Source organism: Euleptes europaea, chromosome 11, assembly GCF_029931775.1.
Source record: "Euleptes europaea isolate rEulEur1 chromosome 11, rEulEur1.hap1, whole genome shotgun sequence".
Taxonomy (NCBI): Eukaryota; Metazoa; Chordata; class Lepidosauria; order Squamata; family Sphaerodactylidae; genus Euleptes; species Euleptes europaea.
Window position 1 is genome coordinate 23,395,357 of NC_079322.1, and position 25,899 is coordinate 23,421,255.

At 40.6% G+C, this 25,899-nt stretch overlaps 2 protein-coding genes across 3 annotated transcripts in view; one reads left to right on the plus strand and one right to left on the minus strand.

Moving 5' to 3' along the window:
- BBS9 (Bardet-Biedl syndrome 9) overlaps positions 1-4,452 on the minus strand; it is a 258,515-nt gene extending 254,063 nt beyond the window's left edge. The window contains exons 1-3 of the mRNA XM_056857693.1: positions 4,404-4,452; positions 2,039-2,162; positions 1,091-1,241 (exon numbers count right to left, since the gene is read on the minus strand). Coding sequence (XP_056713671.1) covers positions 1,091-1,241; positions 2,039-2,150 — 263 coding nt within the window. The 5' untranslated portion in view covers positions 2,151-2,162; positions 4,404-4,452. The remainder of the gene's footprint in view (positions 1-1,090; positions 1,242-2,038; positions 2,163-4,403) is intronic.
- Positions 4,453-5,673: 1,221 nt separating this feature from the next.
- NT5C3A (5'-nucleotidase, cytosolic IIIA) overlaps positions 5,674-25,899 on the plus strand; it is a 33,604-nt gene continuing 13,378 nt past the window's right edge. The window contains exons 1-3 of one of the 2 annotated variants that reach the window (XM_056857378.1): positions 5,682-5,817; positions 18,049-18,323; positions 18,621-18,727. In XM_056857378.1, the coding sequence (XP_056713356.1) occupies positions 18,626-18,727 (102 nt within the window). In that variant the 5' untranslated portion in view covers positions 5,682-5,817; positions 18,049-18,323; positions 18,621-18,625. Of the gene's footprint in view, positions 5,818-18,048; positions 18,324-18,620; positions 18,728-25,899 lie in introns of both variants that reach the window. The other variant, XM_056857377.1, reaches the window with a different exon arrangement.

Below are 25,899 nucleotides of genomic sequence, written 5' to 3' on the forward strand. Positions count from 1 at the left end.
CCCAGCAAAAAGATACTTACCTAAGTGCAGTATTAACAATTAAACTACTCTCAAGATGACTGTGCCAAATTGAAGTGTAAATACTTTAATGAGTTTCAGGCATCACATTGCAATGTGTGGCTTAGAGGGCAGAGAACACACTGCAGACTTAGGTCCTCCTCACTCTCTCCTTCCCCCCTGCATGTAGATTTCCCGATTGCCTTTAACCATAGTTTACCATGATGCAGTAATCAGGCATACTAGCTTCCAAATCACAAATGTAAATGATGGGCTGGCTTAGGTATTCAAACCATAGTTTGATAGTTAATACTTACTTTTCTGAAAGGGATCGGGAGGTGTCACGGGGTTAGATCAAAAAAAATCTTTACTCCCTGAAAACACCCTTCCTATTTCAGTAACAGTTTGGGAGAGCTACACAATTGAATTTACTCTGCTTCATCTTCAAAACGTTCTTGGGTACCCAGCTCCGATTGGCTTTATGCTCCATGACATAATTACACTGGCTATGTGATCTTTCAGCATCTGGATCGCATAGCGAGAAAGAAAGAAAAAAGCAGCACTACAGCAGCTACTGAGAACGAGAGAACCAAAGCAAAAATATTAGCCTGGGGGAGAGACACATTTCAAGGAGCCCAACCCTCCTTTTTTTACCACAAACATGATGGTGCCCTCTCCCACATTAATTCTGCAGTTGCCCAATTCGGGTGTCACAGCAGACTATGGTTAGAGGAAACAGGAAAATGAAGGAAGGAAACAAAATGTGAGGGGGAAGCAAGGAAGGAGTGTGTGAGCCAGAGGCATGTTCCCAAACAACCTGGAAGTTTATCTAAACAAATAGTATAAGAGCTTTGCATAATTTTTAATTAGTTAATTTTCTAATCCTTCATGTTTGAAGAAAGATTTCTTAGGATGAAAAACAACAACGGATGTGCCAAAATCCATGTTTTGATTCTAACATGCTTGCTACTAAGCAAGCACTTCATAATGTATCTATTCAATCCTTGGGGAGGTAAGCTGGCTTTGACGATAAACCCTCTGAACCCAAGTCTCCTAATTAGAATGATAATTAGCAACAACACTATTTACTTACGAAACAAATTTTCCTACTTCCACTTGCAGTATCGGTTCGCGTAATTGCGTTTCTAAGAGTAACTCTTCAGCTTGCATAGGATCTCCAGGTTTTGCAGGATGGGGATTATAGATTCTAAGAAATCCCATGTAACTGCCCACAATTATTTTATCTGAAAAATAAACATATGCAAGAAGTAACAGTGAAACTTATAAAACTGCTCCTACGCTGCACTGTTCAGGATGGATCTCGGGGTTATAGACTTACATTCATGGAAAAAGGAACAAAATCCTATAATTTAAATGAACTGATTTTATATTTAACTAGAAGTGATTTTATTATTATTGACTGTATTATGACTGATGGATTGTAGTATGTTGGAAGCCGCCCTGAGCCCTGCTTTGCTGGGGGAGGGCGGGGTACAAATTGAATAAAAGAAAAGAAAAAGAAAAATTACAGCCCATTTCTAAACATACTCAGAATTAATGCTCTTCAAGTTCAACAAAAAATATTTCCAATTTAATACACATGGGATTGCAACCTCTGACGAACACCATATAACAGGGATCACATTTCCCTAGGCCCACTTGCCATCTTAAATCAGCCAATAAATTCCTCTTGGTAACTCCACCAGTTCTCCAAGTGGAGCTGACCTCATCAAGGACTCATCACTGCAACAGCCCTTAACACTCTGGAACAGCCTTTTGGAAAGTCCAGCTGACTCCTTTCCTCCTCATAGGGCAGCTGACCAATACAAATTGGGGCATTTTTCTTTAGGTTGTCAATAGATTGTTTTACTGTGGATTTTGTATTTGTTAATTCTGGTGTACTGTCAATCAGTTTGGAATATTTTGGAGAAATATAAATGTTCAAATAAACACATGGGGTATAAATGTTCAAATAAACACACAAGCGATACATTTCACATCAACAGTCATGCATCAAATCTACAAAACAGTTTCCGCTTACCTTGTCCACTGCTGCTGTTGTCAACATTTGCAACACATAAGCATCCTTGATCAAATTCCTCTTTATTGCAAACTACTGTAGACCACCAGTCACGAGCTTTAAATAAAGACATTCTTCTTCAGCCCTAGTGGGGAATTATTATTATTATTATTATTATCAACCCATATTTTGCATACTATTTATAGTCACAATGCAGTTTTTAATAAATACTTAAGCAAATGGCCCTAACATCTATTCAATATTTTCCCAACCACAAGAGGGCTGCTGTTAAAATTAGCTGTGGAACATAAATAGCAATGGTGGACTTGGCAATGTATCATCTTCAGTCTCCACACAGTTTGCTCTCTTAAATATCATTTTGGATGGGCCGACTCTTCTATGCTCACTCCAAGAAAATGAACATAAGGGGGCATGATCCCACAATTCAAAACGAAAATTCAGCTATTGGTATTGTATTGGAGAAAGAAAGCATCACCATCCGACATAGCCCAGAGGGTCCCTCCTCCCATGCCCCATCACATGCTGCTTTTTAGAACTCAGATGACCTTCAATAGCCACTTGTAAGGCTGTGTTGAAGCTGCTGGAAGATAAGGAGAGATTAATATCCTGTATAGCGCATGTGCAAATCTTTATGTGTCTGGAAAGAACCAGTGGATCACATGCATCACATTCATTCACACAGATAACCATTGCCCATACCAAAGAGACATTAACATATCACAAGGTAACGGCTTAATTCTGCAAATTACTCATTTATAAAGTATCTTTACCCCAGACTGTTCAGTATGAGAAATGAACTCTATGCCAACAATGAAGTGATGACGGTAGCTGTATAGATTAAACTATAACGGTGCATTCTTCCTCCCTCAAAAGGGCTAGCAAGACAATCAAATTGCAACTTCCTTCAAAAAGAGCAAGGATCTTTTTTGTTACCTTGTAGAATGCAGGGCTAAAGGACCATGTGTAGAGTACATGCAATAGACTAGACTAGGAATCGTTCTAACCATATTCTCTTGCACTCACCCTTCCCCCAAAAGCTGTCCCTGTACATTGGGGAAGCAGGGGGTTTAAAGGACAACTCAGCATGGTATTAACAGCTGCAAGTAGAAAGAAAAATCAGAATCTTCTCCTTCATTAACCAAAATATTTCCTGCTCATATTCGGGCTACTTCAATCCTGACCCATGTAAATGGAAAGCATTATATATTAAAACAACAAATGGCAAGTCAAGATTATATGGTGAAGTCCCTTAATAGCACAAATCAATCAGCAATGAGCAAGCTCCCATTGATTTTAACGTAACAAGACTGCAACCATGAACAAGACAAGCATCTAGGCCTCTGATGTAATCATCTTGAAGCTGTCCTTAAGACACAAGGAACTCAATCTAGCAAGACACAAATAGACTGCTCTAATGCCTGCTTGCAGTTATTTAGAACACACTGAAGAAGCAACAATCCTTGTCTCAGCCTACAAGTACTTGGATAAGTACCTCAGGCAAGCATTTAAGTACGCACACCAAAATACACAGCAATCTTACTAGCTTCTTTTTAATGTGCAAACACGTTGCTCAGATGTTAATTAGAAAAACTGTTGAAGGACCCATTGCACTAACATCTAACCACCCAAACCACAGTATCTTTAGACATATGCAGTTGCCACAAAGAACGCAAAACACTTCAGGGGTAAACTTGCAGGGAAAATAAAACTTCCAGCTCTAAATGTTGTTCTGCATCAATGTCCACAATGGGCAGTCATTAAATAAATGTCACTGGATATTTTCTACAGACCCTGGCAACACATGTTTCTTTACCTTATTTTACTCATATAGGAGATAGATCGGGCTGGGTTAGTCTGTCTGTAGCAGTAGAAAAGAGCAAGAGTCCAGTAGCACCTTAAAGAGTAAAAAAATTTCTTGTAGGGTATGAGCTTTCGTGAACTCATTTCTTCAGTTACCTGAAGAAGTAAGGTGTGACTCACAAAAGCTCATACCCTACCAGAAATTTTGAGAGTGTTTAAGGTACTACTGGACTTTTGCTCTTTTCTCATGCTAGAGAGAAAGTGTATTTGTAATATACTTAATCATCCATACAGCTCAGCATTAAGCATTCTTACTCACAGGAACCAGCAACTTAAATGGAGATTATTTCCAGATCATGCATGCATAGGACAAGATGGCAAACGTAAACACGGTTACCAATAAGCGCCACTGAACACAACAGAACTTGCTTCCACTAAGTATACTTAAAAGCAAGGATAGCTGAGCAGCAATCCTACATCTACCTAAGCAAGCCATATTCCGTTACGTTGGGCCGAGTCAAATGCACAAGCTCTGACAGTAAGGCGCTAGTCTAAACACACTTACCTGGGAGTAAGCCCCCTTGAACACACTGGGACCTACTTCCAAGTAAACACCCGCAGGCAGGCATGGACTACAAAACGTCCCAAGTGACAAGAGCGTCTCTTTCCCGCTATGCAGGACGCAACATTTAAGCTCCTCTAATCTACTTACCCGACTTGTCCAGGAATTCTGGGGAAGGGGGCTATCTTCTCCCCTGGACCCTCCCCCCCCCCACAGCAATTTCCAATTATATAGAAACCACAGGGGCTCCAGCCCGTGCAGGGAGGCTCCAATGTGTGTGTGAAGCGTGCATTAGGAAGCTCGTCCCCGGGGCTGCATCGACCCCGTCAGGCTGGCTGCGAGAATTAAGTCGCTGGCCACGAGAGGACAGCTCAGGCCTTGTCACCATCGCTGCTTATGGGACGGGTGTCTACTAGGGGCGGCCATGAGGGTAACGACCAACGAGGAGAGGCTGTGGGGAAGCATGAAGCAACTCGCCCCGCGCGGATTCCTAGAAAGGCGAGAAAAGCTGAGCGTAAGGCTCGGGGCGGCGGCTAGCACGAGGTTTAAAAAATCAACAAGCCCCGAAAGCGTCCCTCTAGCCGACGCTGCCCGCCGCCATTTTTGTCCCCGTTGCCATAGCGCCTCAACAGCCAACGTCAGCCCCGCCCACCGCCCTTCTCGACCAACGGCGCCCGGAGAAGTCGCCCCAAGACCCGGGCCAAAAAAAACAAACAAACAGCGGCGTTGTTTCGGGGGCGCGGGGCATGCTGGGAGATGTAGTCTTCTCCCCTCCCCAAAAAAGGTAAACGAGCGGGGCGTCGAACGATTCCGTGAGAGGGGGAGGAAACGTCCCCTTGGGTTGGGGGGGGGGTTGTTAAGCACGGGAAAAATTTTGCTGTCACACCCCCCCCACGCACCCCTTTATAGTCGTTATGCTCATCCCCGCCCCTTTATAGTCACGAAGAACCTGTCGAAAGGAAGGCCCCTCCCAAAAGGTGGCAGAGACCCAGCGGCCTCCCCCCCCCCGCTGCCGTCAGAATGGTTTCTCCCTCTCGAGTAGCTCCCTCCCCCATGCGCGTCCTTTCTTTTCCTCCAACGAGGAGCGTGTAACCGTCGCTTGTTTCGGTTGGCGGCGCGCGCCGTGTGGGGGAAGGGGGGCGGGGCTTCTTCTTCCTCCCCACATTGGAAGGGGGTTTTTCTTGTGTTTTTCGGGCCCGGAGCGACTTGGCCGCCGCCGCCGCCGCCGGCGGGGAGGTGCGGGGCGTCGGGGTCAGCCGCTGCCAGGCGGGCCGTGGTCATGGACAAGAGCGCCGTGGCCAAAATGGGAGCGGTGGCCAGCGCCAGCGTGTGCGCCCTGGTCGGCGGGGTGGTCCTGGCCCAGTATATCTTCACCATGAAGAAGAAGACGGGCAGGAAGACCAAGATCATAGAGATGGTAGGCGCGCACGCGTTTGCCGAGGGGGGCGGGCGCGCGCGTAGTCGTAGCGGTGGGGTCGGTGATGAGACAGCAAGGTAGACTTCCCCTGACCATGGAAGATCCACTGATTTAGCGGTTGGTAATAACCTCTTTTCCTTTCTGTAAATGTATCGAAATGTATTAGGACAGCAAGGGAATAGCTTGTTGCTGGGCAGGATATCTCTGTGTCTCTATGTCTGTAGTAATTGGGGCAAGAGTCGCGGAGGGTTACAGTAAACCATAACAAGAACTGGGTGAAACTGTTTCTTTACTGCCGCCTCTACGTCTGTAGTGCTTATCAGCTTTACCCTGAGTGTTGATGGGTTGTCACATCTTGAAGTTGGAGAAATATCTCTCCCTCAGTACGATCTCAGAGATTTCTGCCCATTAGGGCCTCTGAGTCAGCAGCTGCAAATAAAATGTTTTCTTGAAATAACGATCTCAGGTCTCTCTCTCCCCCCACGAACCCCCGTTTACCCCATCAGTGATTACTCGAGAGTGAATTGTGGAACCCCCTGCCCCAGGATGTGGTGATGGCTGCCAACTTGGAAGGCTTGAAGAGGGGAGTGGACATGTTCATGGAGGAGAGGGGTATTCATGGCTACTAGTAAAAATGGCTACTAGTCATGATGCATGCCTATTCTCTCCAGGATCAGAGGAGCATTAGGTGCTGTGAAACACAGGCAGGATGGTGCCGCTGCACTCGTCTTGTTTGGGGGCTTCCTAGAGGCACCTGGCTGGCCACTGTGCAGACAGACTGCTGGACTTGCTGAACCTTGGTCTGATCCAGCATGGCCTTTCTTATGTTTTTAGTAACCCCCCCCCCCACGGCTGCAGTCTCATACACCCTGTTTAATTTCTTTTAAGGGACCCATCAGTGATGTGGTTTCTGCTTTCCCCACATACCAGTTCTGTTTGGGTCTGCTGGGCTTACAGTGCAATCCTATGCAGATGTCTGTACCTGTGCAAGTTTCTTTACAAGTTTGATGGATTTCCATTCTGTACAGGATGGATTTCCATTCTGTACGGCTAAACGTGGTGCCTTCCATGGGGATAGGTCGCGATGGGTAGCCGTTTTAGTCTGTCACTAGCAGTAGATAAGAGCAAGAGTCCAGTAGCCCCTTACAGACTAACAAAATTTCTGGCAAGGTATGAGCTTTTGTCAGTTGTGGCACACGAAAGCTCATACCCTGCCAGAAATTCTGTTAGTTGTTAAGGGGCTACCGGACTCTTGCTCTTATCTACTGCTAGTGACAGACTGACACGGCTACCCATCATGATCTATCCTATGCTCAGTTACTCCAGTCTAAACCCATTGAAACCAGTGAGCTTAGACTGGAGTAACTCTCCTTAGGATTGCACTGTTAGTGATGAAAGGGGACCTCATCATTAAAAGGCAATAAACTGCTGGGGATACTGGTGCCAGGTGGGAACATCAGCTGAGGGCCTCCACCTCTGCGCCTTGTCTGTTGTCCGTACAGGGCAACTGGTTGGCAGATATGGGAATAGGAAGCAGGATGCTGGACTAGATGGACCACTGGTCTGATCTGGTTTCATAAGCAGTTCGTGTGAATATAAATCTGTACATCAGTTCAATATTGCTTCCTCAGAGCATATGAGTTGGGGGTTTATTTCTAAGTAAGCATGCTTTAAGTCAAGGCTTCTGTTCCCTATATGCATGCTTCCATGGGGAAAGTTACAGGAGTCCAGTGTCACCTTAAAGATGAACAAAAATTATGCCTGCATGGACTTTTGTGAGCTGTAACACAAAAAGCAACCATTTAACTGTAAAGTCTTGACATTCTTTCAGTCCTTATTTCAGTGCATGGTGTTAACAGTTGCTTTCCCCTTTTAAGGCTAATTTGTCTTTAAGATGCCACCGAACTCTTGTTTAATGTTGCTGTAAGTAAGTAACTGTTAGGAATTGGCTTCCATAGGAATAAATCCTATTGTCTTTGCAGTATCTGGCTGTGAAGCAGTAGTCCTGTGCAGGTTTAACTTGGAAGCAAGGCACTCTGAAGAAAGTGCAAGTTATTTCTGAGTTCTTATGCAACGGATTTAATGACATTCTTTGTGTTCCCTTCATACAGTGTGAGCATGCCTTAAAATAAGTAGTCATGTTAATAGTCATGTTTTAGAGTGAGGCTTGGGCAGGCCTGTCCTGTACTTGTGTTGTTAGAACTTCCTACTAAATGTACGTGGCACAGCAGTTTGAAACTAAGCATTCTTTGTAGAGGGTGCTTGCATGCAAACAGTGGTGTGTTGTTGTTTTTTAATTGGTGTAGGCCAGACTCTCTGGCAAGGAAGCAAGGGAAAATAAAAGATTAGTTTGTTTTCATTGAATCCATATAAACCTTTTCTATAGTGTTGATACTGCAGTCCACACTGCAACCAAAAGTAGTTACTGAAAGTCTGGCAAATCCATTCTTTTTGTCTTCTGTGAAGGCATATTCTGGTCCCTTAATGGAGGTCAGTATCTGCTCAATATGTAAATTGTAATTCATGTGACAAAACAGTAGATCTTTCATCTTTTTTATACATTTTTTATGAATAACATAATATTCATTCACCAGAATGTAGCCAAAGACTTATAACTGGAGAACATGGGGCATGATCTTTTGTGCATGGCATAGAAACTAGAAATGAAAATATAACTGGGTGGTTAATAGTGCACTTCTAAACAGAGTAACTCCAGTCTAAGCCCATTGAAATCAATAGGTTTAGACTGGAGTCACTCTGTTTAGGATTACACTGTAAGCCTGTTTTAAATTGCATATAGCTATTTAAGAGGAGAATTGGATGAGTGGCATTCGGCATGTTCTCTGCTAATAATGCATTTTTCGAAAGTAATTGTAGTTTGAGAAACACAGAACATGTGCTTCTGAAATAGTGTGAAACAATAGTCAGAAGGCATGAGTAATCACTTCCTTCAGTTTTGATTTTGAAAAAAGTGCTTGTTGTAAAATCAGCAACATCGGCAGGAACAAGTTATCAAATAAGGTAATGTGTACCTCTTTTTAAAAGTAAAAAAATAGAACTCTGAATACAGAACTCTCAGCATGTTCTGACTACCATTTTGCTGCTGTTTTCCTTTTCTGTAGTAGCACAACAGTCATCACCAGTCAGTAAAGAGGATATTTGAACAAGTTTCATTTTCTTGCTAGGCAACAGCGAAATATTTACACCCTACAGTTCCTCATCCCCCAATACTAACTCTCATCCAGCGAATGTCTTCTTCATTTCATGTATCTTTTTTCTTTCTTTTTTGTTCCCTTATTCATATTAAGTGGATACAAAGCAAAGGAAAACACTCTCCAAAGAAAACATCAGTTACATTTTTATCTTCCCTTTTCTAAACAAGTGTAGGGCAGTATACATAATACTCCCTGCTTATATTTTATCTTCATTACAACCTGTGAGGTAGCTTAAGCTGAGAGAAGGAAAAACTTTTCCAATGTCACCCATTTTATTTATTTCTGCCTTTCTCCCATAATAGGGCTTCCTGACTGTGTGGGAATTTGAACACAGATCTTTCCAGTTCTTGTCCAGCACTTTGCCCACTGCACCACACTCAGAGTGAGGTGCCGGTATGCTTTTCGTAATATCTTTTCTGTGTGAAAATATCTGCATAGGCTGCAACTGCATAAAGACTGCAATCCTATGCATTCTTGACAGTAAGCCCCATTTAAATCACCAGGACTTAATTTGGAATTAACATAGATATGTATGGCCTGATAGTTGTGGCCCATATTGCGATTTACTGGCTATACTCCTCAAGCAGGGTTCCTCGATTTGGAAAACCAAAGTGCTGAACTGTACAGTAAAATAGCTCTTTGTTATAGAGTTATGATTCTACTGTGTTTAGACGTTCCTTATATTCTTAAAGTGCAATGAAGTGAGAGACTCATTAACCGCTCCTGTTGATGAAGTGTTTTGCTATTCAGTTGTCACTGAAGTTAGTGATGCTTTAATAAGCATTTTAGAATTTGTTCTGAAACACATGCACAAGTAAGTTCCATTGCCTTTTCTCTCGCTTTGTTTAGCTGTAAAAATCAGAGTTCAAGAATGGATAAGTGCAATATATACCTGTTTAGGTAAATGTTCCCTGTGCAAGCACCAGGTCATTCCTGACCCATGGGGTGACGTCACATCCCGACATTTACTAGGCAGACTTTGTTTATGGGGTGGTTTGCCAGTCCCTTCCCCAGTCATCTTCCCTTTACTCCCAGCAAGCTGGGTACTCATTTTACCGACCTCTGAAGGATGGAAGGCTGAGTCAACCTTGAGCTGGCTACCTGAAACCAACTTCCGTCGGGATCGAACTCAGGTTGTGAGCAGAGCTTGTACTGCAGCTTACCACTCTGTATCACGGGGCTCCTTACCTGTTTAGGTATCAGTGTATTCTATTAGTTATGCCTGTCCAGCTCCTTTGCACTTCATGTTCGGGAGAATGTGTACGTGCACATATACTCAGTCCAGACAATTGAGAATGTAGTTTAGAATCCAAACCATAGGTTGAGTTTCCCAGTGTGCAAGTAACCATGGTTTAGCATTTCCTGACCACTTTTGTTTTTTTTATGCTCACAGATTATTCATTAAGTTTGTTTTTATCCATCTGTTCTCCAAGGAGTTCAAGACAGTGTATGCTGTGCTGTTCCCATCCATTGTCTCCTCACAATAGTGAGGTATCTGAGACAGATCGTAACTGGGCCAAGGTGACCCAGCAAGCAACATGGCAGATTTGGGATTTGAACCTGGGTCTCCCAGATCCTAGACCAGCATTCTGACCACTACACCATACTGGCTTATGATATCAGATTGTAACAGTAGTTTTCAAATCAGACATCACACCAAACTAGTAAAAATATTATTTAGCATGACGTCTGAACGGAGGTGATACATATTTGGGGTTGTAGGTAGTCTTCGCCACAAAGCTGGCTTCATGTGTACCCTTGGAGTCCTGCTTCTTACTCACAGAAGATGAACAATTAGAAGATACTCCCTAACATACTGTATAAAATGTCAAAGCTGCTGCAGAAAAAGAGATTTAAACAAGGACATGGTTTCATATTCTGTCAGCTTCTAAGAGGGTTGCAACCGTAGAAAGCCAGGCTGTGTTAATCAACCCACAGCAGTAGAGCCGTTTTAGCATAAGACCATTACTAACTCTTCTGCATACCCATAGATTCATCAGGTATGCAGAAAAATATTCACTCGTAATTTAAAAAAAGAAGGGAGGGAGGGCAAAAAATTATTCAGAGAGGGCTATGCACATGCAGCACCTTACAGGAGCCACAGGGGGGAAAAAAGGAAAATTGAGCATGATTTTGAGCACTCAACAGAGCCTTTCTGTCCTAATTTCCCACCACCAAATACTGAAATTATAATCTTTTAAAGGCAATTTGAAGCTAAACAATATGGAGGGGGGTTGTTTATTAGAACTGACAGAGAAGCATTTCTTGTGATCCTAATTAACAATCCCATCCCATTCTCTTTAAGCAGTGAAGTGGACAGAGCCCTGTTTGTGGTACTCTGGATTGGGGGGGGGGGAGGTGAGAGTAGGGTGTACCCAGTCTCTGCATCTTCTCCAAACTGTCTTGTAGGGGCATGGGTAGAGTTATAATACTTCTCTCACAGAAGGCAAGTTGAGTGACTATATTTGATGCCAGTGTTTTAGGTGAGCACATAGCCTTAGAGCTCAGCCAACTCATAGTATTCTGTGGTGGTGGTATTTTCCATTCGGTTATCCCAGACCTACCCAAGGTAGTGTACAAGATACTTAAAAATAGAAGGTAATGCAGTGAGCCACTTCACTAAATTCTGAACAGCAAATGAATATTCCAATAAAAATCTGCATCAGTAGCAAAATAGGAATACAATGAAACAAAGCAGTAAAAAAATTAATAGAATGAATGTAGTCCAGAAACCTGGCAGAACACATAGAGTTTGTTTAATCATTTACTTACTGTGTTTATATGCTGCCTTTGATAGGACTCTCAAAATGGCTTACAGCTTAAAATGTGAAAAGACAGAACAATATAGCAGTAGACTGTCTTTCTGAGGATGCTAGTGGCCTGAGCTTCCTGGCTTTTCCTTTCTTGTTTCAATGTCAGATTGAACTTCTATGCAGGGCAGGTAGATTTTAGTGAGCCAAACAGTGCTAAAGGTACAGTGAGTGGGCCATTACGGCTTTGAGTCAAAAATTGCCTGTCCCTTGCTGTCTGCAGTCAAATTGGCAGCTGGGAAAAAACAAGTGGTCCCTGTATCCATTTCCTGGTGAAAAACAAGTTGCAAAATTTCAAATCACTGCAATTCAGAAATTATTTATACCCCACGTTTCTTTCCCAAGGGGACCTGAAACAACATTCTCCCCTCTTCCATTTTATCCTCACAACAACCCTGTGAGGTTGGTTAGGCTGAGAAAGAGCGACTGGCCCAAGGTGACCCAGTGTGCTTCCATGGTAGAATAGGGATTTGAACCTGGGTCTCCTGAATCCAGCACTCTAACCACTACACCACACCGACTTTGCAGAATGTGCAGAGGAAATCTGTCTAATATTCTAGGTTTGTACATCCTTCTGCCTGCTCCTGAATCTGTTTATCAGAAGGGGCATACAGAATACTGAGACTGAAGGGAGAGTATTAGGCTGAATTTAGAGAATTCGACATTTCACTTCAGAGAGAACCTAATCAGTGGCATTTTCTTTCAAAACGCATTTAGGGATAAGCAAGGTACTATCCTATGTAGGCTTCAGTGACCATGTGATATCAGATGATGATTCTCTCCCCCCCCCCCATTACTTGCATCTTTACAGCTGCAATCCTAAAAAAGCTTCAAGAATGAGTGGGGAGTAAGACCCATTGAACGAAATGGGAAAGATTTCCAAGTTTAGGATTACTCCTTCAGCTACTGAACTAATAATCTTTCTGCTCTTTGGAGTTTTAACCCACAAGAATGTTGTGTTACAGATTGTTCTGATTAGTGTGGGGAAAAAAGAGCCTGGAAATACTGGATTTGTTAGTTCTTTTCTTACCTAAGTACAAAGTTTGCTTTATATTTCTTTGTGCAGGATTTAACTTATCACAATTAATGGAGTCATTTTGACCCCCTCCTTTTTAAAAAAAAAAAGAAATGGAATTTAAACCAGTTGCTTTTCAGCCTAATCTTAGTTTTGAAGTGATGTGTAGTTTCTGGCAGTCCATTCCTAAATACATTCACCCAGAAGCGAGTCACATTGTCCCAGCAAGTCAGAGATAGAGCACACTGAATTCATTGGTGCTTAGTTCCCTGTAAACTGTGTAGAATTACAGCTTTGGAGTATCAGTGCTGTGGGAGGGTTAATGACACTCTTTGCCCTGTCCTAGTTTTTTTTTGCATTCTTCCTAGAATCTTGATGGATATAAAAAATGTGCTGACTGGTAGTGTCAAGTCAGGTCCCAAGCACAAAAGGTCGTTTCATCTGATGACTCTAGATGCAAGTTTCTTTAGTACTTATTTGTTGCACCTGATTACTCTTGCAAATGTGTAGCTGTCTCCACTAGTTTGTACAGGTCCCAAGTTTTGGGTTACAAGTTTTTGGGCTACCTGTAACTTGCCTGTTGGAGTCTTTCTCCCCCCCCCCTTAACTATTTTGATTTGAAACTTTTAAATATTCCTATAGATTTATTTTATACATAACTATAACTATATATACACTGACCTGGATGGCCCAGGCTAGCCTGATCTCGTCAGATCTCAGAAGCTAAGCAGAGTCGGCCCCGGTTAGTATTTGGATGGGAGACCACCAAGGAATACCAGGGTTGCTTTGTAGAGGAAGGCACTGGCAAACCACCTCTGTTAGTCTCTTGCCATGAAAACCCCAAAAGGGGTCGCCATAAGTCGGCTGCGACTTGACGGCACTTTACACAGACACATAACTTTATATAGATTAAAAAATCTCTCTCTATATATATAAAACTATATAAGATATAACTATTCATAATTTTCTGTTCAGTGTTAACCCTGATGTTATCATATAAAGTGATTTTTTTAAAACATAAACTGAAAAGCAGGTAGGGCACACTGATAAAAATTTACTTAAAATATTGTATATTTAAATTCTTCTATATGTTAGGGTAGGGATCATTCTGTACAAACCCCTGTTCCTGCAATAGTTTATTTGAGGAACATAATTTAATTGAGTAGGTGTTTTTATCACAATATTGAAGCCAGGTAACACTATTCCCTCTGTTTGCAAGACCTGAGCAAGCTGTGAACAATAAAGATGTTTTGGAGGCAGTTAATTTATAGGGTTGCCATAAGTCAGAAGCAGCTTGATGGCACTTAACTTACACAATATTATTCCTGTATTAACTTGATTCATTTAAATTTCTTGGACTGTCATCTAGAGATTTTATGTTAATTCTTTAGAAGCTTACTTAAAGTTAAAGAGATCACGTTTACTGTTTATTGTAAGGCAAATTTCATCTGATGAAGGAAGAAATATATATGTATGTAAGTGAGAGAATAATAGTTTGTAACTTGTTAATAATTTGGTATAATACAGGTTTCAAAGCATATTAAATTCTTAAAACAGAAATTAGTTGATACTAACAAGTAAAATAATAGGCAAATTATATTTATGTGAAATAAAAGGCAGAAAACGTTTTTCATTAAATTCTAATAGTACAACTTGTGTTGATTTTATAGAAATATTTTAATGGAGAATGTTTTTGAAGTACACCTATATTGAACAAAAGATTTGTTTTAGCTATTATATGGAATAAAATTTGCCATTTTAATTTTATTTATTTATTATAAGTTTTCAGTACAGCCATTTTCTGAAGAGGAAGAACTTTCCAAATGTCAGGCTGGTTTTTATATGTATTTATTCTGTAAAAGTACACTGATTAGTTACGTCTTCCAGTAGAAAGTTGGAATCAGTCAGGGATGAGTTTTCAGGGTCTGGGGCCATGGGTGATGAATCCAGGATGGAACGTGTTTTCTCTAGCTCAAGAGTTCCTCAAGTCATGTGCTGGAGCCAGAGCAAAGTCTTAGCTGTTTCTGGAGCCCGGAGTGAGGGTAATGGCTTGAAATGCAAGCATACAGAAATGTTGATCACTTTTAGTTTTTATACTAGGCCTAGTAAGCTCAGAGGTGTCATAATGCTTTCCAGTTTCAGGCACTACTGTTGCATCTCCTTAGGCCCTTTCTATGCAAGGGCTCTAAGGCCAGAGTGCTCATAATTCCAAGGAACTCACTGGACTAGATTCCCAGTCCTTCAGGCGAAGAATTTCCTGCTTCAAACTCCAGAGTCCCTGACACCGTTTATTTTTTTTATGTATCATATCAGGCCACAATGAATGTTGCCTCTAATTTCTGAGCAGAAAGCAATGATTCTTGTAGGTTATCCGTGGTCTTGGTATTTTCTTTCCTGACGTTTCGCCAGCAGCTGTGGCAGGCATCTTCAGAGGAGTAACACTGAAGGACAGTTACACAGCCCGGATAACCTACAAGAACCAATGAACTCTGACCGTGAAAGCCTTCAACAGAAAGCAATGAGTTTTAGAGGTATTCAAAAACTAGGTATCTGCAAAACTTGTGTAAAATATGACTTTTTAAAAAATTGTGGGTAATTTTATATATGGTTTCAGATCATAGGAATATTTAGAAAGCCCCTTATTAGAATTGTTTGCCCTTTCTGTGGAAAGTTTTCTAATGGGGAGCTCTTGTTTTACCTCTGAAAGGGGTTATTGGTCAAGGCATGGTGCTGCAGCCTCTGAAACAGTTCAGCTTTTCCTCTCAATCTTAATTCACCTTGACCTCAAATTCTGAAGAGTTCATCCCCCCCCCCCCCCAGCCCTCCTTCAGGACAGAGAAACAGTTTTTCCATCACAAGGCTCTCTATGTCTATGTTCTGGTACTTCATCACCTTTTCCATTATTTTCTGATCTCAGGCACACTGAAATTCTGTGGTGCCAGTTGAATTTATCTTTGGTCACATAGCTTTGTCACATTTAATATGTGTCAGATTTAATTTGACACTGATTCACTCTTGAAAAGCTTTAATCAGTGTTAGTGTGAAGAAACTCTCAAATGCAATCCAGTATTAGCCAACATAAGCCTCTCTGTTATTAAAATATATATTAATCTCATGAATGGTCTGCAAAGAATGGTCGGCATGATTTTCAGAAGAATGTTCAAAACTTAGTTATGTGTCAGCACATAGAGACATGTGAGACATCCCTACAGATAAACTATAAAGGCAGCATACCTCTTCAGTATTTTGTTTTATCAGGGACATCCCTGTTTTGATCCAGAAGTTACAGTTCAAAAATATTAGGAGCAGACAGTTGAGCTCTTCTAAATCATCAGCTTGGAAAGGATTCCATCTTTACATAATCCATTACTACTTTTCATAATTGACAAAATGTGATGTTGATCCCTTAAATTAGTTAATTAGTTAACATTGCAGGAATTTTTCAGCACATGTAGAATTCTCCCTTCTTACTATGACTTATTCTGCTTTTGAATGCTATAGAACTTTGGTTTTCATGGTGCTGGTTTGAAAATTCCACCTGCATAAAAAATTGCACTTCTTACATCAGGATTTGCAACCTCGGGGGCGGGGGGAAAGGCTGTACTACCTCAAACCAAATAGTTGATTTGGACCTCAGGGTTGACTTGCTGTGCATTTCTGAGATCGTCCCAGAAATGGTAATGCCATATAGTTTGAAGAGTTTCATCTCCACCATAGGAAGTCCCGTGACTGGCAATTTCAGACACTTCTCTGTGTGACTGAAATGCTTGTATGAATTGCCTCTGAACAAGTCAAATGAGCACAAAAATATGGTACAGTTCTCTTGAGGCTGTACTACATAATGCACTTGTGGGATAACTCCCCTTTTTCCTGAATATAACTTTTATTTGACTTTTCCCTAATTTGCTAACTTTCACATACCAGGATATTTGTGTATGAGTGTTTAGATGTTTGTCAAAGACAATATCACCCTTTTCCCCTGAATTGTTGAATCCAGAAACAGAGAAGATATGAAAGTCAGAGGCAATCATTAATTCCAGAAACACGAGAACATGTAGATGATCACATGACAAAGGTGAAACTATTAAATATATGATCGTGCAGTGTCCTATATGTAATGAGCTGAGGGCCAGTTTAATTACTCCTTTATTTAAAAATATGGAAATATCCAACGAGGCATCTGGCAGAATGAGGGCACAAGTAGTGTGGCTACTATCAGATACAAATGATTCTGTTACTCTGTCTGTGGCAAGATTTATAGGGGGAATAATTAAATACCAAAAGAATAACACTAAGTAAGGCATTTTTATTACGGTACTTTTTTCTGCTCAACTCTATAGCTGTATGAGCATAGATAGATAGATAGATAGATAGATAGATAGATAGATAGATAATCTTGGCAAATGCCTATATAAAATGTCCGTCCTTGAGTTTCCTTAGGTAATCTTTCCAATAATTTGATCATCTTTAATTTAGCTAAGTTTCATACCTTCTTCGAAAATTTAATAAAAGGCATATAAGGTAGTGACAGTAAGGACTACTTTATAAGGTATAATGCCTCTCACTTTGTGGTTGGAACAGCCTTGATTACATAAGCAATTCCTTTTCTGTTTCACAGAACAAATAGGTGATAAACCTGTTGAAGCTCGAGGGGCTCTATAACTTGTGCCTGTTCCATGCTGTCTTTAATGGCTACAACGTTAAAAACAAATTGATTCCTTCTTGGTTGTGAGGGTCTGAAAAGACTGTCAAACCCCCAGATCAGACAGGCAATATTCAACCTAACAGAATTTATACAGTTTCTGTCAAGCTGGAATTTCTTCCAAAATACAAAACATTTTTTTTTAATTCTTACAAAGTAAAACCTTGGCAAGAAGTTGGTCCTATAAATGTTTCTAAAGTTGTCCTTACTGTTTGTTTAAGAAATAATTGGATTTTCAGTCTCCTGTATTCAGATAAAGCACCCTTCTGAACTTCCTTGTTCACTGTTCTAATTGAAGTTTTGAGTATGTATTATAGTTTGGTTCCTTTCTGTGAAATACACTGAGCAACTCTGGCAGGCAAAGGTGCCAATATTGTTTACTCCAGGAAGTGTCACAACAGGTTTCTAAAACACTGATAATACAAGGATCGTGTTCTCGTTTGAAGTAGGATTTTTGCTTTCCCAATAAGTGCCTTCCTCTTGTTACAGCCGTTCCAATTTGCCTGCTGTCAGAGCTGCCCAGTCATTGGAAGTCTGAGATTCTGTTGTTGGTGTCCCCCGCTGATCATCTGTAACTCTGACAGGCTGGATTGTTGAGCCATGCCTTCCTGATGTGCGTCACAGGGGCGGGTTCTTTTTGCCCAGGGATTAGTCAGGCTGCTTTTGGAAACGCCCTCAGCTGCACCTTGTGCTGCTATATTAGTGTTTGCCTAGCAGGAAGAATTTTCTTTTTGCTGCTGCAGCAGCCTCAGCCAGCCCCTCCGGTAAGTTGTAAACAGAGCTGTTGCTCTCCAAGTTAGTATTGTCTGCTTTGTGATGCCTGATTGTGGCAGATTTTGAACAATCTTAGAGGGGTTGTTAAAATCAATTCACAGAAATAAATATTGCTATGTGAGTTAGCCCTAGATATTGAGAATTGTTCGTAGATCAGAACATATCCAGATAATTCTGAAGCTGTTCAAATGAATCTCTGTGTGTACCCTGTTTATACACACTAATATTGAAGACAGGATAATGTGGCAGACCATTTCTTAAGTGGTTTGCTTGGTTTTTATTGGCAGCCTGTATGCAAGCCCTGCATCTCTGGATTCTGATTGCCACCTGTGCTGTTGCGGTAGGAAAGAATCAAGAACGGAAGAACCAAGAGTGCCCTAAGCTCAGCACACAGGTACTCTCCTTTTAATCCAAAAAAGCACAAAGGAAAACTGATAAACTCCGTTTCCAAAATTAGCACAAACCAAGCTAGAACACTTTTTTTTCATTTTTGTAAGTGTTGCTAGTCTTCCAGAAGCTCCCTAGTTCAATGCGGCTGAAAGTCTGGGGAGTTTTGCAATATGAAAAAATGCTTTACAATGCAATCCTAACAACAGTTCTCACAGAGTAAGCCCCATTGAACAGACCTGAGTAGGACTCTGAGTACTCCTGTTTAGGATTGCTGTCTTATTCGCGTGGCAGTCTGAAAACTGTTCAAGCAACTTAGTATCTTGGTCTTTTTAAGGTATATTTTTATACATAAAAGCTCTCTAGTTTTATTTTTATTGAGTTTGCATCTAAGCTCTTGGTAACGAGGTCTGAATGACATTTTGATCCATGCATTATACCATCAGTTGGCAGAATTTGGTATACCAAATAATAATCTTAAATAATTTAAAAAGTAATGCTGTGTTTCTATGGCAACTTGGTATGATGATAAAATGCCAGTGTCTTGACAGAACCAATACAGAATAGAATTTTGAAAATACTCTCCAGCTGTATGACCACTGTCTATGAAACCAGACTGAAACCTGTTGCTACTGCGTTCTCTTTATTGATGGAATAGATTACACATCTGGATGCATTTTAGACATGTAGAACACAGTAGTTTAAAGAAGTAGTAATTGGCATTAACTTTGCTTTCTCTGTTAAATCTGTGGAAGAGTGATTATCTTTTTATTTAAATTGCCATCATTGAAAGAACATCTTCATGCACCACATCTCTAATGGATTTATTTACAGTTGTTTTAGGGCGAACGGGTATGAAAGAAACGTACCTTCCCCTGTTTCCTCTAGATTAGTCACTGTTGAAGTTCAGCTCTGTGGCTTACACTGTGGTTCTACATTTGTATGTTTGGCAGGCAAGTCCCACTGTTTCTGTGTAGGATTGCAGCCTTGTAGCCCAATCTTATCCTAATCTAGAGGGCTGCTGCACGAGTAAAGCACCCTGCAGCACACTAGTGGGGTAAAGCTATCCAGTTCTGCCTCACTTTCTGTTGTAAGCAAGAGGGAAAGGCTGCGCTGCTAGCTTCCAGCAGCTGCAAAACAGTCTTGACATTGGGCGCTTAGGACCTGAGCAAAGAGGTCTTGCAGCCTTTAGTGCAGATGGGGGCTGGCAGCAGTTCTGCCCTAAAACCACATTGAGGATTCTCCACCTCAGTCAAGCAGTGAGGGCAGTTCCCAGCCCAGTTCTAGGGGAGCCTGGAGCACAGTCTTCTGCGTGCCTGCTTCTGTGTTGCAGAGAGTGAGATCAAACTCCTAAATGACATAGATTTTGAAAGTACCTAATGGTTTTTATTTCATGGTGCATTTACATTTTGAACATCACACCGTATTTGCAACCGATTCTTACCTGCTATAATGATCCTTTGCCACATGTCCTTTAGATTTGCTGTAATTTTTATGTAGGGTAGTCTTCAATAGCATCTTTTTTTGGGGGGGTAGTTGAAAAATCCTGTTTTGATATATAACTTGCCACCTTTCTTGTGGTTGGCAAGTTAAAAATAGTCAGTTCTTTGGGGGATTTTAAAGCAGGTCTTCACTTTAAGGAGCCCTGATAAACAGATCACACATTTGGCAAAGCAAGTGAGAACTTTATATATACCAGTAGTATAGGCTTACACGGCTGTCTGTTTATAAATACACCACTCTGTTGTTGTTTTTTTCCCTAGGAGACTTTTTCAAGGTGTCTCCAAAACACTGCCCTGTATAACTGTAATTGACAATCCCCCTAGAGAATCATGCTTGATATTATACTTGTGGCCAGTGTCCTTCAAAATGCATAGCCCATTACGGAAACCAAGCTGTTAGGGATGACAGTCACAGCTGCTCTTTGGATGCCATCCCAGTGTATGCATTTGCTTCTTTACACTATCTCTGCATTCATGCTTCCAGGTCAGAAGCCATGTAGGAAGCTTTTCGCCTTGGTCAGAGGTATTTTTGATCTAGAAGTGTCCTTTAACAGTAAGGATCGTACAGCCTTGTGCTGCCGGATAGGGTCTTTCAGGACCCTGCTTCTTGAGATTTTAGAATGGAATTGTGAGGGGATGAACGCGAAACCTGGACAAATAGAGCAGGAAATGGAAGGCAACCATTACTTTTTTTTTTTAATTTGTAGTTTTTTATTTTATTTTTACTCGCACATACAAACAAATACAATACAATTCGTAACTATTCAACATAACACATTATGATAAATTGGATCAACAGGTAATGACTTTAAGAATAGTAGGTAAAACCTTTACCGATTGGAACGTATTGAGTAGTTAAAACAGGTATTTAAAATCGGGAAAAGCCAACATATCAAATTTTTCTAGGATTGGAAACCATGTTTCTAAGAAAAGTGACTCGTGGTTGGGGTTTTCCATTTGCTGTACTTTTTCTGATATTTTTTCCATAATCAGGAAGTCTTTAATACAATTAGGCCACATAGAAACTGTGGGAGGATTTTTGTTTCTCCATTGTGATGCTATTATTATTTTTGCTATAGAAATAAGAATTTGTATAAGCTGGATTCTAATCTTGGGAATTTTGGGATCATATCCTTGATTTAATAATATGAGTTCTGGTTGTTTTGGTATGGAATAACCTGTGAGTAAAAGAATTTATCTTAGTATATCGTCCCAAAAAGAATTAATGTGTTTGCATGACCACCAACAATGTAGGTAGGTACCCAGACTACCACAATTTTTCCAACACTTTGGAGAGAAGGAGTTATTAATATGGTTTAATTTCAAGGAGTTAGATACCACCTTGTCAACAGTTTCACCATTTGCATCTTGACAGAAACTATTCTTGATGTATAGCTGTATGATTTCCAAGTTTGTGACCAATGTTTGTCTAAAATTATTTTTCCACAACCTTTGTTCCACTTAGTTAAGTAGGTAATAACTCCTTTTTCTAATATTTTCCCCAGTAAAATATGATAAAGTTTTGAGATTAGGCCTTTTTGTCTATTGGTGTATAATTTAACCAGAGTTTCAAAATCAGTTAGGGGTTTTTTAAAAGCTTGTAAAAATTGTTTATTATTAAATAAATATTTTAATTGGAAATATTGAAACCAGGGTAACTTAGAGCTAGTACCAGCTTCAATCCTAGATTTATCTAAAAGATGTCCTGCTTTGATGGTGTCTTCAAAAGTAATTTTCCCATTTGTCCTCCACCAAGTAAAGTCATTAGTGCTAAAAGCTGGCTTAAACCATTTTTGTCCTATAAAGGGGGTTATTCTAGATGGATGGGGTGCTGAAGTTTGTCGATATTTGTCTCAGATCTTTATACTGAAATTAAGAAAGGAATTCTGAGTTCTATTTGGTCTATCAGTGGGATTATTCCAGAGGAATTCAAATACTGAGATTTGTGTTCTGCCAGAGAATTCCAAGTCTAACAAGTCCGGGGCAGGCTTATCTTTCATTAGTACTATTATATTTTTGAGGTGAATAGCCTCATGGTAGAGGCGGATATCCGGGACATCTAGGCCTCCTTTTGCGGATGGAGACCGAAGTGTATTTAGTGAGATTCTTGGTTTGTGATTATTCCAAATGAACCTTTGGATCTTGTTTTGCCAATACTTCCAACAGGAGTAAGAAAACATTGATGGGAGAGATCTAAATAAGAATATAAAGTGGGGAAGAATTAAACTTTTAATAAGGTTAATTCTTTCAAATAGGGAAAGTTGTATTGTTTGCCATTCCAAGTATAACTGGTTGAGTTTCTGATTTATTTTATATTGATTTTTTCTAGATCAGCAATATTGACAGGGATTGACAAACCTAGGTGGTTCCAAGTTGTAGACACCCACTTGTAGTCAAAATTCTCTTTGATTGTTGAGAAGGATTTAGGTGATAAATGTATAGGGTAAAGTTCACTTTTATTTTTGTTAATTTTTAAACCTGAAATACTGGCAAAATGCCCAATAGTTTCATCCACGAAGGAGAGTGATGAGCAGGGTTCTGTAATATAAAGAACCATATGTGAACAGTGACAATTTGTATGTCTTGTTTCCTATGCTAATACCTTCAATTTTTGAATTAGTTCTAATGTGATGGGCGAGGGGCTCAGTCGCTAATGCAAACAATAATGGAGACAAGGGGCACCCTTGTCTGGTTCCTCTGTGTAGTCTGATTGATTCTGAAGTCAAGCCATTAACTTTTATTTTAGTAGTGGGGTGAGTGTAACTTGCTTTGATTGCTTGCATAAATTTTGGCCCAAATTGCATTTTCTCTAATAAAAGAATTAGGTAATTAGTTTCTACCGAGTCAAACGCTTTTTCAATATCTAAAGAAATAATGACCGAATCAGTTTTCAAGCTTTTGCAATATTTAATGATGTTCAAGGTTTTCCTGATATTGTTTGTTAGCTGCCTCTGGGGAATGAAGCCATACTTACAGTGATATGGGGCAGAAAATTTTTCGAAACAGAACATTTCCAGAAAAATTTCCAATGCTATATTTTTCTATGGGAAATTTTCTACTCGTGTATATAAATACAGCATGTTTAACTATAGTTGACAGAGCTATTCTACAAATCAATCATGTCAGATGGGCTAAATGTGGGATATAAGGCATGGACAAATCCCAGTGCTTGTACATGGCTTTTGCTTTCTTTTGCTAACATTATTTAAATATTTCTTTAAGTTTTTCAGTTGACTCTTGAAGGGAGCACCGACTCTCGAAAGCTTATACCCCGAATATCTTGTTGGTCTCTAAGGTGCTAATGGTCTCTAATCTAGCAACACTTTTTTAGAACTGTTTAAATGTACAGTTTATTGCAAGAACACTTGTAACACCACTGCTCTTATGTTGATACTCCATAATTGACTATACCACTGGCCAGAATCTTAAGTTCTCTCAGTGGGACTTCTGCCAAGTATGTGTGTTTTGGAATTGAGTATAAGATGCCAAAGACAAAACACTTTCCGACAAAGGCCATATATTTGAAATAGGGATTTTATTCGGCAGATTAGGAATGTTTTTTCCCCTCCTCAAATTCTTTTGCTTTTTGCTTCCTTCAAGACCAGCTTCTTATGTAAACATTTCCTAGGTGGCGTTCATAATCATGTTTCTATCAACAAATAAGAGTGCTTTGTTTTTATAGTCCTGTCTTTCTGACAAATTATCCCATTTTTCTTTAAGCAAGTCTACTTTGTTTACTTGCTTAATGCGTGGCTCACAGCTCTAACATTCTATTAGTGCCAGGAATATTTTATTTATAGTAAATATTAATGTTTCATAGTCCAGTTTGGGTTTCTGGCTGCACACCTTTTCTTTACTTCACTTGCACGTACCAATCAGTTGTCCAAACTGCTCAGGTAAACTACATTTCAGCAATCAGATAAAGTAGATTTTAGTATTATCTGCTTGTGTCTTTAACAAAACAGAGAACTTTGTGCCCATCCTAGATTGTTTTCAACTGCCATAGAGCCTTAGATGGCCCAAGGTAGCCCGATCTTATTAGATTTTGGAAGCTAAGCAGGGTTAGCATTTAGCTGGGAGACCATCCAAAGAACTCCAGGGTTGCTTTGCAGAGGCAGGCAATGGCCAGCCCCATCTGTTCTTCTCTTGCCTGGAAAGTCATACAGGGTGGCCATAAGTCAGCTGCCGTTTGATGGCAGTTACCGCCATAGAGCCAACAACAGAAACATTATCTTGGGTAGATGGGGATTGTTGTTAACTGCTGTGCTGCAGATAGCGAGAATTGCTCTCTTCACCTCAAATACCTTTATAGCTATGTCAGGGCATCTCTCGATCTCTCTCTCAAAACCATTACAGCTGTGCACATACCCAGGAGTATATTCCAGTGAGCTACTGAATTGGTACTGGCCAAACAAGTATCCTGTCATCCTTCCTGAAAGGATGTTGTTAATATGTCTATTTAATACTGTAGCTATTATTGGTCAGTAATTGTTCATCCTAAAAGAATGCTAATTACCTAGATTACAGTGGAGAAGAAATAATAAAGCAGTTTATCTGTACAATTTAAACAGTATTAATCTTGGGAGGGGGGATGAAATGTTTGTAATCAACAGTCACCTCTCAGGTGACTTTCTCTGGGGCGCCTACTCACTTTCTCTCTCCTGTTAGGTGAAAAACCCGCAGTTGAACACTCATCTACAGACTATCTACATGGTCTGTCAGTGTATCAGTAAAGGTTCATGGGTGCTCTTTAGTGTGTGGGGTTTTGTACCCCAGAGCCTAGGAAATAGACAGGTGTTCTCATACTACCATAAGTTGAAAACTAGTGTATAATCTGTCTGTAATATTTTTAAGCATTTTGAAATGCCACAATAAAGCATGGTTTCTTGATATGCAACAATATATATAATACATATTTAGTTATCTCTCAGCATGGTACAACAGCAATTACATGGTGGTTCACATCCATGCCAATTATAATAATGAGCTATAATCACGAGATCCGGTGTGATGTTAGAATGTTGGGCTGGGCTCTGGAAGACTTGGGTTCAAATCCCCACTCTGCCATGGAGCTTGTTGGGTGACCTTGGGCAAGTTCCTCTTACATCCTGTGTAGCTCTCAGGATGGTTGTGAGGGAAGGGCAAGGAGAGCTCATGCTACCTTGAGCTCCTTGGACAAAGGGCAGGATAACAAAGGCACACTGGAAAACAAAGACTTTTAAAATACAGCTACTTTAAGGAAGGTATGTTAACTGTCAAATTGATATCTCTGTTTTCCTACCTGCCTTAGGTAGTTGCATTTTCTTTTAGATTGTGAGTCAGAATTTAAATTTTTAATGATTAACCCACCATTTGCCAAGCCAGGTTTGCACAAAATAGCCTAACGGTGCAATCCTAAGGGGAAGGGAGCCGAAAGGCCTGGGAAGGCAGCGTGAACCCTGTGGCAGCATAAGTGCCACTTGCACTGATGTGCACTGATGCCAGTGCTGGGCCAGTTATGCCAGCGCCAGGGAGTGGCGCAGCAGCACAAGGCATGGGCGCCAGCACAGCCTCGGCAGCAGCAATCCTCCAGCACCAAAGAGGGAATTCCCAGTGGTGGGGCTAACTTTAGTCAGCTCCCAAAACTCTTTTGCCTCAGGAATGCCCATTTTTGCTGGCATGAACTTGAGCCAGCAAA